The sequence below is a fragment of the Berghia stephanieae genome, chromosome 9, assembly GCF_034508935.2.
Source record: "Berghia stephanieae isolate SIO BIC M18660-M18661 chromosome 9, UCSD_Bste_1.3, whole genome shotgun sequence".
NCBI lineage: Eukaryota > Metazoa > Mollusca > Gastropoda > Nudibranchia > Aeolidiidae > Berghia > Berghia stephanieae.
In genome coordinates, this window is record NC_088368.1 from 35,925,318 (window position 1) to 35,943,104 (window position 17,787).

At 37.9% G+C, this 17,787-nt stretch overlaps 2 protein-coding genes across 3 annotated transcripts; one reads left to right on the forward strand and one right to left on the reverse strand.

Annotated features, from left to right (window-relative positions):
- The first annotated feature begins 11 nt into the window (after positions 1–11).
- On the forward strand, positions 12–15,257 carry LOC144980137 (uncharacterized). 2 transcript variants are annotated; one of them, XM_078927686.1, is made up of 2 exons: positions 12–106; positions 11,144–15,257. In XM_078927686.1, exon 2 carries the CDS (start codon positions 11,160–11,162, stop codon positions 12,885–12,887), a length of 1,728 nt encoding a protein of 575 aa, XP_078783812.1. In that variant the 5' UTR covers positions 12–106; positions 11,144–11,159; the 3' UTR covers positions 12,888–15,257. The 2 variants fall into 2 exon arrangements, with proteins under 2 accessions (XP_078783812.1, XP_078783813.1); XM_078927687.1 differs by lacking the exon at positions 12–106 and adding an exon at positions 10,514–10,565.
- LOC144979212 (uncharacterized) lies at positions 2,144–2,797 on the reverse strand. Its single transcript, XM_078925820.1, has one exon. It carries the CDS (start codon positions 2,795–2,797, stop codon positions 2,144–2,146), a length of 654 nt encoding a protein of 217 aa, XP_078781946.1.
- Positions 15,258–17,787: the final 2,530 nt, after the last annotated feature.

Genomic DNA, 17,787 nt, shown 5'->3' on the forward strand with positions numbered 1-17,787 from the left:
GTGCTACTTTCGATTCTGTTCCTAAATCCTAAATAACAAGCAGTGAGGGGCGAGGGGAGTATAAAATTGCCAAAAGATTACGAAACGACACTTGCCTTCTACAGTGGTAATTTCAAATCTTTCACATTCATTCTATTTAGAAAAGTCTACTGATGCTTGTTGTTTGAAAATAAACTTAAATTATGTATTTCAGACCTTAAGTTTTTCTTGAAAGAAATACTAGAGAGGTGGGCCTTTGGCCTTGGCCTACCAACCTCCGCTGCACGTCCAACTCGCCTTGAGCATGCATTCACGTAAAATATAAAGATTTTTTTAAAAAACCTACCTCTGTTTCAAAAACTAGCATCTTTCACCTTTCTAAGAAACATTTTGATTTTTCAGAACTTTAGTTCGTTAAAAAATACCGGCCAATCTGACCCGTTGAGTCGAATGAAAACGAAATTTTGTTGTTTACACGGTTCAAAGGAAATGCCGCAAATAAGCTTTCATGGACTTCCTGTGTTGTTTTTACAGTGTCACGTGACCGTTTTGAGAAATTTGTCGTCTGCTACAAATAATTAGACCGGTAGGGGGTAGATATTTTCGTTGGAGCAGAGAAAAAGTGAGTATTATTTCTTGGACTTGTAGAGAGGCCTAGGGTCCACCAGCAGTCAAGTTTATTGAATAAAAGAAAAAAAGGCCTTTTTACTGCACTAATGCACACAATTGCATACCTATCTATGGACACTTTGTTCCGTATCTTTTTCCCAATAAACTTTTTTAAAAACCTGGGGCCAGGGTTGCTAGTTTGGCCTCCTGGTGGCCAAATTTGAGAAATTTGGCCTTTTCCCAAGCCATTTGGCCTCCCAAAATTTGGTTTGGCCACTTGGCCTCCTGTAACCAACTTTTTGGCTTCCTCTGACTTTCCCCGTTATATCGTTTTACTCTGGTACCGGTAAAACTTATTTTATTTGGCAATCTAAATATCTAAATGCAACACGTGCTAACGCCACAGATTGCATTTGCTAATGCTTCTATATATACGAATTTTCCTTATCCTATCTAAATTGTTTAACAAATCTAAAGAGTTTTCGCGAGGCTAAGGTGGGTTTGGTGGTATTTGGGCTCCTGCCGAGGAATCTGGCCTCTTGCTATAGCTAGTTTGGTCTCTTACTCAAAAATGATCTGGCAACCCTGCCTGGCTAGGCGGTACCTTGATAACAGAAACGATACCCACACGATTTCGCGAGGAATTAATCATGAAAACAATTAGGATATAATTTCAACACAACTTTTGAAATTCATCAAGGATTGTCCATAACCGAATGTTTTTTGATAGAAAACAAATGCATCTTCAAATCTAAACTGCTTTTGACGGTAAGCGGTAAGTTTTTTATTTATTTTTCGGTCCAAACGAATGATTTATCCTGGTATAGAAGCTAAGTATTGGTAACACCGGCCCACGTCTCTAGACGTCTAAGTTTATGACTTCTTGACTTGAAGAGGTTTGTTAATTTTTTTTTTCTTTTTATCTACCCAGGCAGTTTAAGTAAGTTTAAGTTTAACATTAACAAAGGTTCTTAATATAGAACCAATGTCTTATGAAACAACTGGCAACACTGATTATAAAACAGTTTGAATTTTGATTCTATCTTGATACGAATATGTGGCTATGCTATGACTCGGTTCAAATTTAAATTTAAAGTCAAAGTCAAAGTTTGACATTCACAGGCCGATTTTACCCCAAGGAGTAGGAGAAGGAAGCATCAACAAATTGAAAAGTTGTCATCAAAATCGCTTGTCGTTGTCGTTAATGAAAATGGCTAAAACTGTCAATATGGAGGTCATATTAACAGATTGTATACTAATAGAGTATACCACTAGATATACTTATAGACTATACCATTGTAGAAATAGTCAGTAATGATACAATAAAGTTATAACAAAATCCGTGTATAGATTATTGCTAACGTTTAATAGTGGATAGAACTTGGATTGATTGTATGGATCAGAGGACGAACCGTACAAGACTAAGAAAACGGAAGTAAACATTGAATACAATAGAAGTGCGTCGTAGTGCTTAAATGTAAGACAAATGTTCGTGCGAAGCACCGACATAACTGGTCGCCACACTACCCCTCCCCCAGCGGGGCGCAACAGTTGTTCAGCGGAATCTTGGTGGTAGCCGAGATTCTCGACCTGATCGAGTTGTTGTCGCCAGGCGTCCCGTGACAGGGGTCGAATTCACGCGTTTCAGTTGCGTGTCATTTGAATGAGGTAATGTCAATGGTTTTGGGTTGGCTGTTGTGTGGCTGATGTTAGTGTCTGAGTGTGAGAGGTGTGCAGTTTTTAGTCGATCGATGGAAATCTTTTCAGAGCGACCTTTCATGTCCAAAATGAAATATTTGTCCCTTTTGTCAATAATCCGATAAGGGCCGGCGTATGGACGCTGGAGCGGATGTCTGTGCGAGTCAATTCTCACATAAACGTAACCAGTAGATGCCAGGTTGGATGGCACATATGTGGACTGTTGGCCGTGAAACTTGGGGGGTGGTGGTTTCATGGAACGTATTGTGTTTTGTAGCCGCTGAACAAATTCTGACTTTGGTGTAGATGTTTCAGGACCAGTCGACGACAAAAACTCTCCTGGAAGACGAAGGGTTGAACCGTAGACTAAATCAGCGGGGGAACAGCCAGAGTCCTCTCGCCAGGATGTACGAATCCCCAGCAACACAATGGGTATCTCCGAATACCAGTTTGTGCCTGTGGTCCGGGCTTTCAGTGCTGCCTTCAGTTGGCGATGGAATCGTTCAATCATCCCATTTGCTTGAGGGTGATATGCGGTTGTTCGGTTGACGTTGATGCCCAAACACCTGTTGCACTCTGTCCAAAGTGCCGATGTGAATTGTGCGCCACGGTCGGAAGTAATGTTTTCAGGAACACCAAATCGGGAAATCCAATGGTGTATCAAAGCTTGAGCACAGGTAGAAGCATGAGCATCTGGAAGAGGAATTGCCTCTGGCCACCTCGTGAAGCGATCGATGACTGTAAACAGTAAGTCATACCTTGGCTGATGGGTAGTGGTCCAACGAGATCAACATGGAGGCTACTAAATCGATTCGTTGGTAGTGGCCGGTCGACAAGTGGTGCTCGGGTGTGCCTATGCACTTTGGAAGATTGACAATGATGACACTCTTTACACCATTTACGTATGTCTCTTTTCATCCCATGCCAAACGAAACGTTGACTGATGGCGCCTTGTGTGGGCCGTGCGCCGGCGTGGGAGAGACCGTGAATCTGGTCAAAAATTTGTCGAGTCCATGACGTTGGAAGAATGGGGCGTGTTGCGCCTGTTGAAGTGTCACACAAGACTGTGGATGAACCAAATGGAATGTTCTCAAGTGTAAGACCTGTGGTAGATTTGCGATAAGATTCCATTTCCTGTGAGTGAACCTGGTCATATGCAAGTTTAGTGAAATCAGTAATGGAACAGATGGCTGAGTCTGTGGGCGTCATAATATTAAAACGCGAGAAGGCATCAGCTACCACGTTAAATTGACCTGTGATATGCTGAATATCAGTGGTGAATTCGGCGATGTAAGACAAGTGTCTTGTTTGTCGAGGCGAGCGGTCAGTTTGACTGATGAGAGCGGAGACAAGTGGTTTGTGGTCTGTGAATAATGTAAATGCCCTACCTTCCAGGAAATGCCTGAAGTGTTTGACAGCGCTGTAAGCGGCGAGCAGTTCGCGGTCAAACGCACTGTATTTTTTTTCTGTGGCTGAGAGCTTCCTAGAAAAGAAGGCAAGCAGGACCCAGTTATGACCTTGCTTTTGTTCAAGTTGTGCACCGACAGCTGAGTTGGAAGCGTCAACTGTAAGACTTGTTGGGGCATTTGGTAGGGGATGGTGAAGGAGAACAGCATGTTTCAAAGCCTCCTTGGCCTTTTCAAACGCCGTATTGCAGTCATCAGACCACACGATGGATTGTCCTTTGCCACTTGCCTGAGAATGTAGTGGGGCAAGGAAGTCTGCCACGTGTGGGATAAATCTGTGGTAATAGTTTAGCAAGCCAAGGAATCGCTGAAGGCCGGCACGGTCAGTGGGAGGGGCACTGTCACGTAGAGAGGCCACCCTGTCTGGTAGTGGAAGAATCCCTTCAGCAGTCACACGGTGGCCAAGAAAATCCAACTCGCTAACACCGAAAACGCATTTCGCCTTGTTGATCACAAGTCCGTTTGTAGAGAGGAGTTGAAAAAGTTCCCGTAAGTGTTCAATATGTTCTTTATGTGAATGACTGGCAACCAAAATGTCGTCAACATAGACGAAAGCGAAAGGTATGTCTCTCAAAATGCCATCCATGAGTCTTTGAAATGCTTGGGCAGCGTTCTTCAAGCCAAATGGCATCCGCACGAATTCCCACAACCCAAATGGCGTAATGATTGCTGTTTTTGGAATTGACGACTCTGCCATGGGAATTTGATGATAGCCCCTAATCAGGTCGATCTTGGAAAAGGTGTTGCATCCAGAAAGGCGGCTATTGAAGTCGTGAATATGAGGTAGAGGATACCGATCATCTTTGGTCACAACATTGAGGTGTCTGTAGTCACCGCAAGGCCTCAGTTGGCCATCTGATTTGGAAACTACATGTAGAGGGGATGCCCATGCTGATTTAGAGCGACGGATGATTCCCATCTGCTCCATCTTGAAGAATTCAGCCTTTGCTGCAGTCAGTTTTTCTGGATTGAGACGGCGCGCTCGAGAGTGGACGGGTGGCCCATTGGTGATTATGTGATGCTCCACGCCGTGTTTGTTGCGAGATGAGTTAAACTGGGGAATGACAAGGTCTGGAAACTGTTGAAGGAGGTCAGAGTATGCAGTACTTGGGTGCACTGAGAGGCCGGCAAGGCTTATGGGTGAATTAGTATATTTAAGTGGAACAGAAATGTTGTCCATAGACAAGAGTCGTTTTCCTTTTAGATCAATTATCAGGGCGTTAGAAACAAAGAAATCCGCACCCAGGATGGGACGTGTCACATCTGCCAGGTAAAATTCGTGATTGAGGACTTGATTAGATTTTATTTCTAAAGTGATGGTGCGTTTACCCCAGGTTTTGATTGATGTTCCATTTGCAGCAGAGAGTGTAATAGAAGGTGTTAATGTTCTGCGGTCTTGAGTTGAGGCGGGGTATACAGAAACATCAGCACCAGTATCGATCAAGAAAGATTGTCCCAAACGTCTATCATAAATGGAAAACGTGTTTGAATTTGGATTGCTGACCGATTCCACGTTCATCGGCCAGCCGAAGTGTTTCCCGAAGAAGGCAAGTTTTGTTTGTTTCCTTTGAGTTTGAGTAAACTGGAAAATTTACAACCATCTTGGCAGCGACGGGCGTCTGGTCCAAATCGTTGATGATAATAGCAAATAGAGTTGGGCATGCTATGTTGAAGAGGCTGTCCACGTTGGCGGACTGTCTTAATTGCAGCAACAGTCTCTTCTGACTGTGGTCGTGTGGTTGTTACATCCTGCTGAGGGTAAGTCAGGAATGGTGATGAGGAAATATGTTGCACACCGGACATGCGTGTCTCCCAGATCCTGTCAGCTGCCTCAGCCAATTCTTCTGTGTCTGTAAGATTGTGCCCGGCTAAAATGCCTCGAATGTCCGGGGAAGGTTCATGAGAAATAATGCACGTTTTAGAGTGACAGGGTCATCATTCAGTGCATTTATCTTGCGCAGTAGAGCAGTTGGGCGTTTGTCACCAAGACCATTAAGATTAAGGAGTTCTGTGTCTTTCTGGGTCTGGGATTTGCCGAAGGTCTTGATCAAGGCTTTTTTTAAGCTGCCATATTTATCAAGATGTGGTGGGTTTACTAGCAGTGACTGAATTTCTTCTGCAGTATTTATGTCAAGAGAACTGACAACATAGTCGTACCTTGTCTGATCCTGAGTAATTTTCTTGGTGTTGAACTGTGCCTCCACTCTTGCGAACCAAACCTCCGGTGATTTAGTCCAGAATTCCGGGAGCTTGATGGAGACAGAGTTGATTTGTTGTTCACGGAAGTTGGTGGAAGCAGCAAGAGCCTGTAGTTGGCCTGTCAAATTCGCGACTTGTTGTGAGAGATCTGGTTGAGCCATTTTACATATCACGTCGGGGTCACCAATGTAGAAATAGTCAGTAATGATACAATAAAGTAATAACAAAATCCGTGTATGGATTATTGCTAACGTTTAATAGTGGATAGAACTTGGATTGATTGTATGGATCAGAGGACGAACCGTACAAGACTAAGAAAACGGAAGTAAACATTGAATACAATAGAAGTGCGTCGTAGTGCTTAAAATGTAAGACAAATGTTCGTGCGAAGCACCAACATAACTGGTCGCCACACCATAATGTTTGTCTAATAGTATTAGAGAGCAATAAAGAGGAAGAGAAAACTTTGAAAATAACACATTTTTAAATTATTATTAATATTATTATTATTATTATTATTATTATTATTATAGTTATCTACAAAGTGACAATTCAAACTCAAGTCTGCATGCATGCGAAAACACGGGGGGGGGGGGGGGGGGGGGGGGGGGGGGCAGTGCGTAGAACTGGTATAGAAATAGAAGAAGAGTTCAGAAGAAATTCTGTTTTGCCCATATATCACACTGACAGCTCAACTCATACGCATACCCGTACTACTTCGGTCAGTAGAATGATTGTTACCTGTCTAGCACTATCACAATATTTTGTTGTGTTGTGAATTTATGTGGACATTGTGTTATGTTGTTAGAAAAGCTTTTCCTTTAGATCACAGTTACTTTGACTTTGTTCTTTTTAATTTCTAACAAGACTTCCAATTGATCTATGATTTTGTCTTTCTCATCAAGTAAAGCAAGTTTTAGACTACTTTAGTTACTATACGATTACTGTTATTTTCATTTGCATCAATTTTATGTAATTATCAATAATTTAGATAATTTTTTTAAAAACAAAACAAAAGCTAAAAGCTATACCGCCATGGGAGACTATTCAGACCAAGTCTGATTAATCTGTCGATTGCACATGCGCATTGGAATTCGAGTCCGAATAGCCACAGGAGACTATTCAGACTCTATTCCGAATAGCTGGAGCCTATTATCTGTGCAAATGTTACATAATGAGAATCGGTTAGACTACACAAAAGAAACAGAATTTGCTATATCTTTTATTTTTATTTTTTATCCCTAATATCTCAATGAAACAATTTCAAAAAAATCCCCTCTATGACGTAATACATAGAATAAAGAAGTGTTTGAGCCAAAATTTAAATGACAAAATATAAACATGTTGAAAAGGATTCAGGCAAATCATTTTGTATGTCTAGATTAATTGGAAGGAAAGTTCTGGCTTTCAAACTTCTGCTAAGCCACTTCAGGTTTGTTGAAATTTATTACATAATTTGGATGACAATTCATGTAACTTTATCCCCTACTTTCTCTCTCTCTCTCTCTCTCTCTCTCTCTCTCTCTCTCTCTCTCTCTCTCTCTCTCTTTCTCTCTCTCTCTCTCTCTCTCTCTTCTCTCTCTCTCTCTCTCTCTCTCTCTCTCTCTCTCTCTCTCTCTCTCTTCTCTCTCCTCTCTCTCTCTCTTCTCTCTCTCTCTCTCTCTCTCTCTCTCCTCTCTCTCTCTCTCTCTCTCTCTCTCCTCTCTCTCTCTCTCTCTCTCTCTCTCTTCTCTTCCTCTCTCTCTCTCGCTTCTCTCTCTTCTCTCCTTCTTCTCTCTCTCTCCTTTCACTGGTCTCATATAACTATTAGAACATTTTACCATAAGTTGAAAGTATATAGATCTTTAGAGTGTGAATACAACTGGTAACAAATATACGGGAAAAAGTTTTGATGGCTTGATGGGAAAATGAAATCAAATGAAAGCAATTATTATTTTTAAAATATCGATATTGTTAATATCAAATTCTACAAAGAAAACAAATAAACAATTTTTTTTAATGAAAACAATGAATAATCTATTAAAAAGTTGAAAAGTATATGTATTTAAAATATATAAATATTAAATGATAAAATTGAAAACATTATGGACTAAGTTAAAAATGATATATAACTAAATTAAAAGATATTGATATGAATAAAGTTTAGATGTGATTCTAAAAACGAGCGTTTTTATTTTAAAAACCCACGCTGGAATTTAAAAAACAGTCTGCATTGGAAAATTGCCAAATTTTAGCCTCATATAACTCCTGAAATTTTAGATGGATTTTTCGTTATTTTTCATCATTTAAAAGGAACTTGAAAGACGAAAAAAAAAATGATAATAGCAAAATATCTACAATATTCCTCTTCATAACAAAGTTATGTGGTCTTGTAGTATGACACTCGCTTTCGGATAGGAAGGTCCTGGGATCGAGCCTCGCTCGATGCATTGTTGAGTCCATGGAAAAGGCTCTTTAATCACATTCTCTGACTGTACTCAGATGTAAAATGAGTACCTGGCCGTTAACAGTGTTGTCTCCGTCCGAAAAAAAAATTGTAATATCGCCTAACAGGCTTCATGTCTCGTCCTAGATGTTACATGTTGCTCTTGGCCACGGACCCCTTGTAAAGCACTTTGAGCATGTTTAGTGGATATTGTGCTATATAAAAGCTCAATTTTTAAAAGTTATGCATCTTTTATTGAACCTCCCTAGGCACACAGGGCAATTTCCAGTCACAACGAGGTGGGTCACAATTTGACTCCCTCTGCTGCTGCTCACTAAACTGCCTAGTTTGCCCCTCCAGCCCAGATCTAAGTTGTTCTCCAATGGGAGAAACGATACATTCTATCTTTTTTTCAGACCACTCCAGTCTTGTCAACCAGTTAGATTCAGATGAAACAGGTTTCTAGTTTGATTATGAGGAAATTGATCTCTTTTAACTTTCACTACTTTTACTTATTTCATTCAATGTCTTCTAATTTGTCATGAATTGGTTTTAGTTTTGTATTTGTATTTTAATATACTTTATGTTTCATTTTTTTAAAATGTATTATTATTATTATTATTATTATTATTATTATTTTTATTATTATTATTTTTATTATTATATTATTATATATTATTATTATTATTATTATTATTATTATTATTATTAGCAATGACTATGAAAAATGTTTTTTTTCTTTTTTTGAGAAATTTTTTTGTCTAAAATCAAAGCTCTATCTCCACTGATTAAAAATGTTTTGAATTTTGAAAATCCACTCATAAATAAACAAGTTATGCAGTTTCAAAGGTGTCATTTATTTGGATGACCCGCAAAGAGGAAAAAAACGCGAAAATATGGGACGCTTTTTTGGCAATTTTTTTCGATCTTTGGTTGTATCTTGCGTAATAAGTGGATTAAAAGGTTGAAACTTGGGATGGTGTTTTGTAAAATACGGGAAAAGTACTCGTCATATTCATATGAAATTTTACAACCAAAAAGAAGAAATGTTCATGTATTACCTTGTCAGCGACAAAACCTCCACGCCCAGTAGTTTTAGAACTATTTTACTCCAAAGAGTAAAAATCTAATTTTAACGATCTTCCGTTAATCGCACGATTTTGTCGCTTGACATAATCTAAAATGACCTTTTTTCCAACTGTGTGCCAACTTTCAGTCATATTCATCGATAAAAAGCATCGTAATTAATTTTTTAAAATAGCATATATGAAACGGCTTCGTCCCATATTTTGCCGCGAATTTGGGCACTTCGTGAGCGACAAAGAGGCCCAAAGATTTGTGCGAGATAGTCATTGCTAATTATTATTATTATTATTATTATTATTATTATTATTATTATTATTATTATTATTATTATTATTATTATTATTATTATTATTATTATTATTATTATTGTCGTTGTTGTTGTTGTTATTGTCCCTGACTCCCCATCAAGATTTTGCCTGTATATCTATATAATGAGACTATCAAATGGACAATCAGTATAAATAGAAAAAATATAATCAAATGACTAATAAAGAATCGACAAAAAGGTGTAATTGTTGCCATGTAGTACCAAGCACTTGTTTATAGGGTATAATATTTAGACCCGGGCAGTACCAGCATTTCTCATTGTCGAGAAATTCCAGTAATGACACCTTGGGATTGTCATTACCGATACTATGAGTTTTTCTTATTATCAGCATTATCACCTTAATCATCATAGAACCATCATTATCATCATCATCATCATAATCATTATCATCACCATCATCATCATCATCATCATAATCATCATCATCATCATCATCATCATAATCATTATCATCATCATCATCATCATCATCATCATCATCATCAACAACAACATCATCATTATCACCATCATCCTCATCATCATATTTTCATTATCATTAACATCATAGTATTTATAGTGATATTGTAAGCATGCATTAATTTAAAGCTGATGTCACGTTATCTCAGTTACTTGTATGTGTAAATATTTATATCACATTTGATTTATCAAGGAGAATGCGCAAGTCATGATAAGCTATCACAAAAAAACTGTTGACTCTTGCCAATAGTCTTTGGGTCTGACATCTATCATCACTTAATAAAGTGACTCCTTGAAAAGATTTGAGACCAGATAGGTGAACTGTCTTTTCTTTTCTGTTTTTTTTTTTATTATTTGAGGAAATATTTATGGTGAATAGAAGAGGAAAAAAATCACCTATTTATTATTTTTTTTTCTCTGCCTCTTCCTTCTTCTTCTTCTTCTTCTTCTTCTTCTTCTTCTTCTTCTTCTTCTTCTTCTTCTTCTTCTTCTTCTTCTTCTTCTTCTTCTTCTTCTTCTTCTTTCTTCTTCTTCTTCTTCTTCTTCTTCTTCTTTTATTTATTATTATTATTATTATTATTATTATTATTATTATTTTATTGTTATTATTATTATTATTATGAATTATTTGTTTTGTTTTTTAAAATCTCTATTCAAGTAAAATATCCCATCACTTCAGATTACCATATTTGTCCATAGTTGAAGCTTTCGGGTTTTCCCGCTAATAATACACCTTTTTTTTTCTTTTTTTTTCTTTCTTTTTTTCATTGAGGCTGTTTTATTTTTGTTCAATCTTTATTTGCAATTTTGTCTCTTCAGAATATTCATCAAAAATTGTTTTTTTATTTCATCATGAATTAATTATCTTTATTTAAAATTATTTTTCTGTACCAGATTCATAACCACCGGTATGGAACCTATGGATCTGGATCAACATGACAGTCTGTCATACCGTTCAAATCCTATCACTTCAGCAAGTCCTCCTCTCAGCCCGAGTGGCGTAGCCAAAACAGATTTATCTGACATGGAAGTTGACCCAAACTCACCACCACCATCCCAATATCACCCCCACATTAATCACCATGACAACAGCAGACCACGAGTTTTTAGTTCGCCATCTTTAGATTGCATGAACCAATCAATAACGAGCATTTTGTCTTTGAATAATTTCACCCAGGATGATGGATGCAGTCCACAAACTAACAAAGTGAATAAACAGAATTATTTTTCTGATAGCCCATCGAGAACATGTAGAAGTGCTCCTCCATATGCATCTCCGTTTTTCAATCAAAGCACAGCTGAATCAAAGCTCAATGTTAATTTCAATAGACAAAATTCTAAGGCTCTTGAACCAGACAGAGCAAGAACAAGTCTAGGGAAAGTTACAGGATTGTCTCCTTTTGTAACACCAAAATCTAAGTCCAAAGTGGGTTACGGCATCAGAGATGATGACGAGGACCATGATGCTCTACTTTCCATTTCCAAAGAGAAAAACATGTCTTGTGGTTTGAGGAGTCGAGGTGTCCAAAAAACTGATATTACTTCTACCTCCCAACCTGCTTCTCTTTCCTCTCATGATAAGAAAAGTTTAAATGGTATTCTCAATTCAAAACCAAAAAGAGGTAGAATAAGGTGTGCTCAAGTCATCAAAGCAATAGTATTTACAGCTGTGATTTTGTTTTCTGTGATTTTTTTAACGATGGCCGTTTTCAAAACATCAATTTCTCCAAAATCTTGTGATGCATATCAGTCATTCCAGAGCAAAGTTTTAGAAGTCAATCTGAAAACAGATTTATTTGGACAGCACATCGCATCCGAGCTTATTCAAAAAAACATCAGGCAATATTTTGAGCGCCATTTTTCTATTAACTCAACAACCTCAGACTCATCTTTAGAAAATGGTTTGGACAAGACAAAACTCTGCAAACCACTTGTGTTATCTTTTCATGGATGGACTGGAGTTGGGAAGAATTTCGGCAGTCAAATCATACATCAATCATTTTCCCAGATTGTCTCTTGGCCATTTATAATTCCTTTGTTATTTCCTCACATCAATGAACAAGAACTTTACGCCAATCAGATTCACGACTGGATTACTTCTAATATCACTCGGTGTTTGGTTAATCTTTTCATCATTGACGAAATGGACAAAGCATTTCCAGAAGTTCAGACAGGCCTTCTGAAGGCAATCGAGTCACTGACTTCTAGTTGTGTGATATCTTCATCGCCAGTGATTTTAATCCTCATTTCAAACTCACATGCTGGGGCTATTAACCAAGTTTTTGTGGAGCGTTATACCAACAATCCCTCGATCCAAGTAAGGACGGATTTAACAGAGGAACATTTTCAAGGCATTTTCAAAATGTCCCCCAGTTCAACCCCTGAATGGTATGAAGTCTTATCTTCTGCTAATGCGATCGACGCATTCATCCCATTTTTACCTCTGGAGAAAAGTCATGTGATAGAGTGCATCAAACGGGAACTCATCAATAAGCATTTGTCTACAGATAGTCATATCATATCTCAGGTTTTAAAAGAGCTCTCATTTTCTGTTTTCAGAGATTTAGAGTTGTCAACAACTGGTTGTAAAAGGGTTTCTGATAAAGTTAACTATGTGATTTATAACCAGATAAAGTAAATTTCCTACTAGAACAAGGAATGAAAGGTATTTCAAAAAGGTGTAGGCCACAATTCACAGTTTGACTTTTATAAACTTCCTGATCAAATTAAACAAATGGTTGGTCTGGAAGATCTAGCGAAAAATACTGTATGATAGTCCTGCATTCTCTCCAAAGGCTGGCAAGCAATTGGTACGTTCCATTAACGGTAGATAAAGCAAGATAAACACCAACTCCGTGGACCTTATAGCTCACTGGGACTACTTTTGTAGATAGAGAACAAAATAAATAAGACTTTCAACTTTTTTTCCATTGGCTCATCCCAAACTTCTGTACATTTAGTCTCTTTTTAGGGGCCAACAGTTTCTAGTCATGTATCAAAACCACGTAATCCCATTCCAAGACGAAGACAGAGAGCAACTCAGAAAACAGATATCTAGCGGGATAGAAGACACTGCAAGTGACCTCTAGCCCTCTGTGGGAGATCAAAAGACCCAACCCAGGTCTCGGTAGTTTATATAGTTAAATCAGCCACTTGTACTTAAAAGTCGACTTAAACAGGGGACCTAATGGTCAGAGGGTGAGTGTTATAAGAACTAGACCACAGAGCCAAACATGGAAGATTGGTTTCAATATCAGTATCAGTCAGGTGAGTCATAGGGCTGGAGTTTATCCCTATATCTACAGCATTAAACGGACAATAGCATGTGCTTGCTACCCTTAGGATAGGATGTTAGTCTGTCGCGAAAGTAGACATGTGCTTGTGTCTGGATGAGACTTTTAGTGATCTTAAACTAATTATTTTGATAGTGTGCTCTTGGAATCTACACCTGTTTCTTATTTGAACCAATTCTTACCTTTTCTTGGGTGCTATAATTGTAATTCTAGAACTTTTGGCTATCCCATTTTCTTCCTTTTTACTGGTGCTGATATACCCTTAATGTGTTGCAATTGCTGTAAAACCCTTAAAAACAAGCAAACAAACAAAGTACTTTCCACCAGTATCACCACCAGTATTCACATAAGGTAAACTTCTCTTGTTGGTCCAAATTTTTGTTTGTTCTTTATTTAAGTGTGTTCCATTGATAATGGATAAAGTCAACTTTGCTCAAAATCAACTAATCCCTCTGACTATTATATCATGATTTTACTGTATCGGTAACTCTTATGATTGTATGTAGACCTCATGTGATACATACATACATCCTGGGTAGGGTTCCTTAGTGGGCAGGGAGGCACTTACTTTGTCTTCTATCCTCCTATATCTGTTTTCCAACTTGCTTTCTGTCTTTGTCTTGGAATGAGACTACTTGGTTTTATCCTGGCCCTTGCCGGACGCCCTTGCTGAGAGAGGGAAAAAATCAATGTATAGTTAGTTTTGGGAGATGATTTTTTTCCCTTGTAAATCATCTCTCTGTTATGCACTGTATTATGTTTTGTTTACATATATGATTTGTAAACATTTGAGTGTATTCCTCTTAGTAGGGGCCTGTGCTTGTGTCTGGATGAGACTTTTAGGTGATCTCAAAGTACTTTGATAGTGTGCTCTTGGAATCTACACCTGTTTCCTATTTGAACCAATTCCCCTTTGTCTTCTCTTTTCTTGTAATTCGAGAACTGTTTACTATCCCATTTTCTTTCTTTTTACTGGCGCTGATATGACCTCAATGTCACAAGCGCCGTAAAACCCTTAGAAACAAAAACAAACAATCATGTGATAAATATTATGAAAGTCAAAATGAAATCCATGGTTTGTTGTAGGTTTGTATTTCAAGTGTCATTTTTGTGATATACAATTGTTATTTGTTGCATTTATCCAGCCAGGTGCCTCCTCTCTTGTACCTCATATTTCTCCCCATAAGTTTATCTATTGTTGTTAATATTATTACTACTACAACTACTACGACGATGACGACGACTACTTCTACTACTACTACTACTACTACTACTACTACTACTACTACTACTACTACTACTACTACTACTACTACTACTACTACTACTACTATTATCATCATCATCATCATCATCATCATCATCATCATCATCATCATCATCATCATCATCATCATCATATAAATCTTTTGGCTAATCCAGTTTTAGTTTCTTTGACCATTCCCTCACATATATTTTAGTTAGTAGACCAAAAATTGCTCGTTGGTTAGACCATTGCAATGAATGACTGATAATACATAATTGTGATAATGTTTTTCTTTATTAGGTTGGAAGTAAACCAAAACTGTGGTTGATGATGAATAAGTTAATCTTTTTATTTTCCTTTTTTTTAATTATTGAAACCTTGTTGAGATTTATTAAAACTGAGAGATACACTTTGATTAATTAAGGTGATATAAAAATTATGAACTAAAATAAAATCCTGTTGATTTTTATATTTTGTTTAATTGCTTTTTTACATTTTCTTTGAAGAAGAAGAAGAGGAAGAAGAAGAAGAAGTAAAAAAAAAGAAGAAGAAGAATGATGATGATGGTGATGATGAATATGTCAACTACTTTCAAATTCATATCTTTTTTTAATAGTAATAGTTAGGTTATTGTGACAGCTGGCCCGGCCCGAGGAATCTTATTTAGATTGACCTGTTACTGTTATCTGTCTACACTTACTAACTGATAAACTAACTTACATGTACTCTGTCTTGTTACTGTTTGGTTGGTTGGTGCGTTTTCTGTGTGTGTGTGTGTGTGTGGATTTTGTGTGTATCGAACAACAGTTCTTTCCTATAAGTTGATATAATTATTATATAATAATCATCATCATCATCTCCCATCCCCTCCCCCTTCCCTTGTTCTAGAACGAGACCATTAATTGTTTTTTTCCAGTCCTGCTCTGGTTGAAACTTTCAGATATGAGCTTGGTTTTTTTTTGTTTGTTTTTTTCTGTTAGAGATGATACTATAACATTTATTTATGTGGCTATGCGGTCTTGTGGTATGACACTAGCTTTCGGATCGGAAGTACATGGGTTCGAACCTCGCCGGTGCATAGTTGAGTCCTTGGAAAAGGCTCTTTACTCACTTTCTCTCACCCAGCGGCGTGGCATGCTTACAGTATAAAGTGGTGCCAGACGAAAATGACTTATACATGCTACATGTGAAACTATAAAAGAAAGAAAAAAAACTTACATACTTGTAAAGTAAATTTGCATGGTGATGTTTCTATTCCTGCAAATCTTTTCAATAGTTTGTTTATATAAATCACGAACGAATATATTGATTGGAGTTTGGACACTGAGGGAAATGGCTAAAGGGACACATGCAGACATTGAATGTCAATCGAACAAAGGGTAATTTCAAAACTTACAAAGCGTAAGAATGTAATCAGCCCATGGCCTATTAAAAGAGTACTGTCGTTACGTCATGAAACAGCCCCATTTGACTTCGGAAATCAAACATGACACCATACAAGATCTCTTTCTCTCTCTCTCTCTCTCTCTCTCTCTCTCTCTCTCTCTCTCTCTCTCTCTCTCTCTCTCTCTCTCTCTCTCTCTCTATCTATCTATCTATCTATCTATCTATCTCTACCTATCTGTGTTGTGTGTGTGTGTGTGTGTGTATGTGAGATGAACGCGCACGCACACACACACACACAAAGTCAAACACGCATATTCACGCGAAGATCATGCATTTAGCATATAGCATCACTATCAAGAAATGTTTGACTTAACTCGTTCACATTCCTTCATATCAATTTTTGCAGCATTAATAATAATGATGATGATGATGATGATGATGATGATGATGATGATGATGATGATAATAATAATAATAATAATAAATTAATATATACAATAATCACGACACAGAGAGAGAAACAAATGAACTTGTTAATAATCGTGATTTAGAGAATAATAAAGATGGTCGAAGTTACCATACTATGACTAGGACGTAAATGACCAACATTAGCTATTTTTCCCCAGTCCAACAGAGTTGGAGCAAAAATGTCTCGGCTCCTGAGGCGGGTTTTTTCTCGCATGTGAAGATGGTAAAAATTCGAGCCAGGTATTCAATGTGGCAACATTATAGTACATTATAGCCTTAAATGGAGCCAGCAAAGATCCGCTCCTTGGAATCGTTTGAGTGGGGAAATCCAGTCACTCGCTCAGCCATGGTACACAGTCGCTGACGACAGTCATCAACGGACTGTGTGAATCGGGAGAAAAGCGTGGGTAGAAGGCGTTGTGACAGAAAGGGAGTCTGTTTCGCACTGTTGATAAAAGGCGATATATAGCATTTCTCAGTTTTATATATTTTAAAAAATGCTGTTATCCATTTTTAAAACATGGATGTGGTGCCAGGCACCATTTGAACCAATAGAGCGACGCCCCTGCTCTCACCGTATACTCAGGTGGAAAATGGCCGTTAACAGCGTTATCTATGTTGGAAAAAGATTGTAATTAATATCGCCTTCTAACAGGCGTTTTGTCTCGTTCTACACGTTACATGTTGCTTTGGTCGGACGCTTTGAGCCCACTTCTTTGCGAGATCCTGTGTTGTGTCTATGTGGGACTTTAGTAAGTCGATCCAAACAAGATACCCATGTGGATCTCCTGACCTCCCAACTCTCATGGTGACCGGAGCTGTCACTTTTACTTTGTCGTCTTCTATCCGCCTGTATTATCTGTTTTCCCTTTCCACGTTGTCGTCTGTCTTTGCTCTGGATTGAGATTGCTCTTTTTATTTTCTTGGTCTTGGTCCCGGTGGGGATCCATAGCTGAGAGGGAGGCAGTCTAATGAATAGTTCTTTTTTTTTTTTTTTTTTGTAGCTCGTGCAGCGATTGGGAACACGTCCAGAATTACAAAAGGCAAGAATGTAAGAATCGTATATTAACTCACTCAATCCTAAAGATTTTTGCTACTTTTAAAAAGGGAAAAAATGCATGAAAAATGAGCATGTACATAGATAG

Excerpts from the sequence above, each read along its gene's own strand:
- LOC144979212 (XM_078925820.1), bottom strand. The coding sequence starts at position 2,797 with ATGATTGAACGATTCCATCGCCAACTGAAGGCAGCACTGAAAGCCCGG.
- LOC144980137 (XM_078927686.1), top strand. The coding sequence starts at position 11,160 with ATGGAACCTATGGATCTGGATCAACATGACAGTCTGTCATACCGTTCA.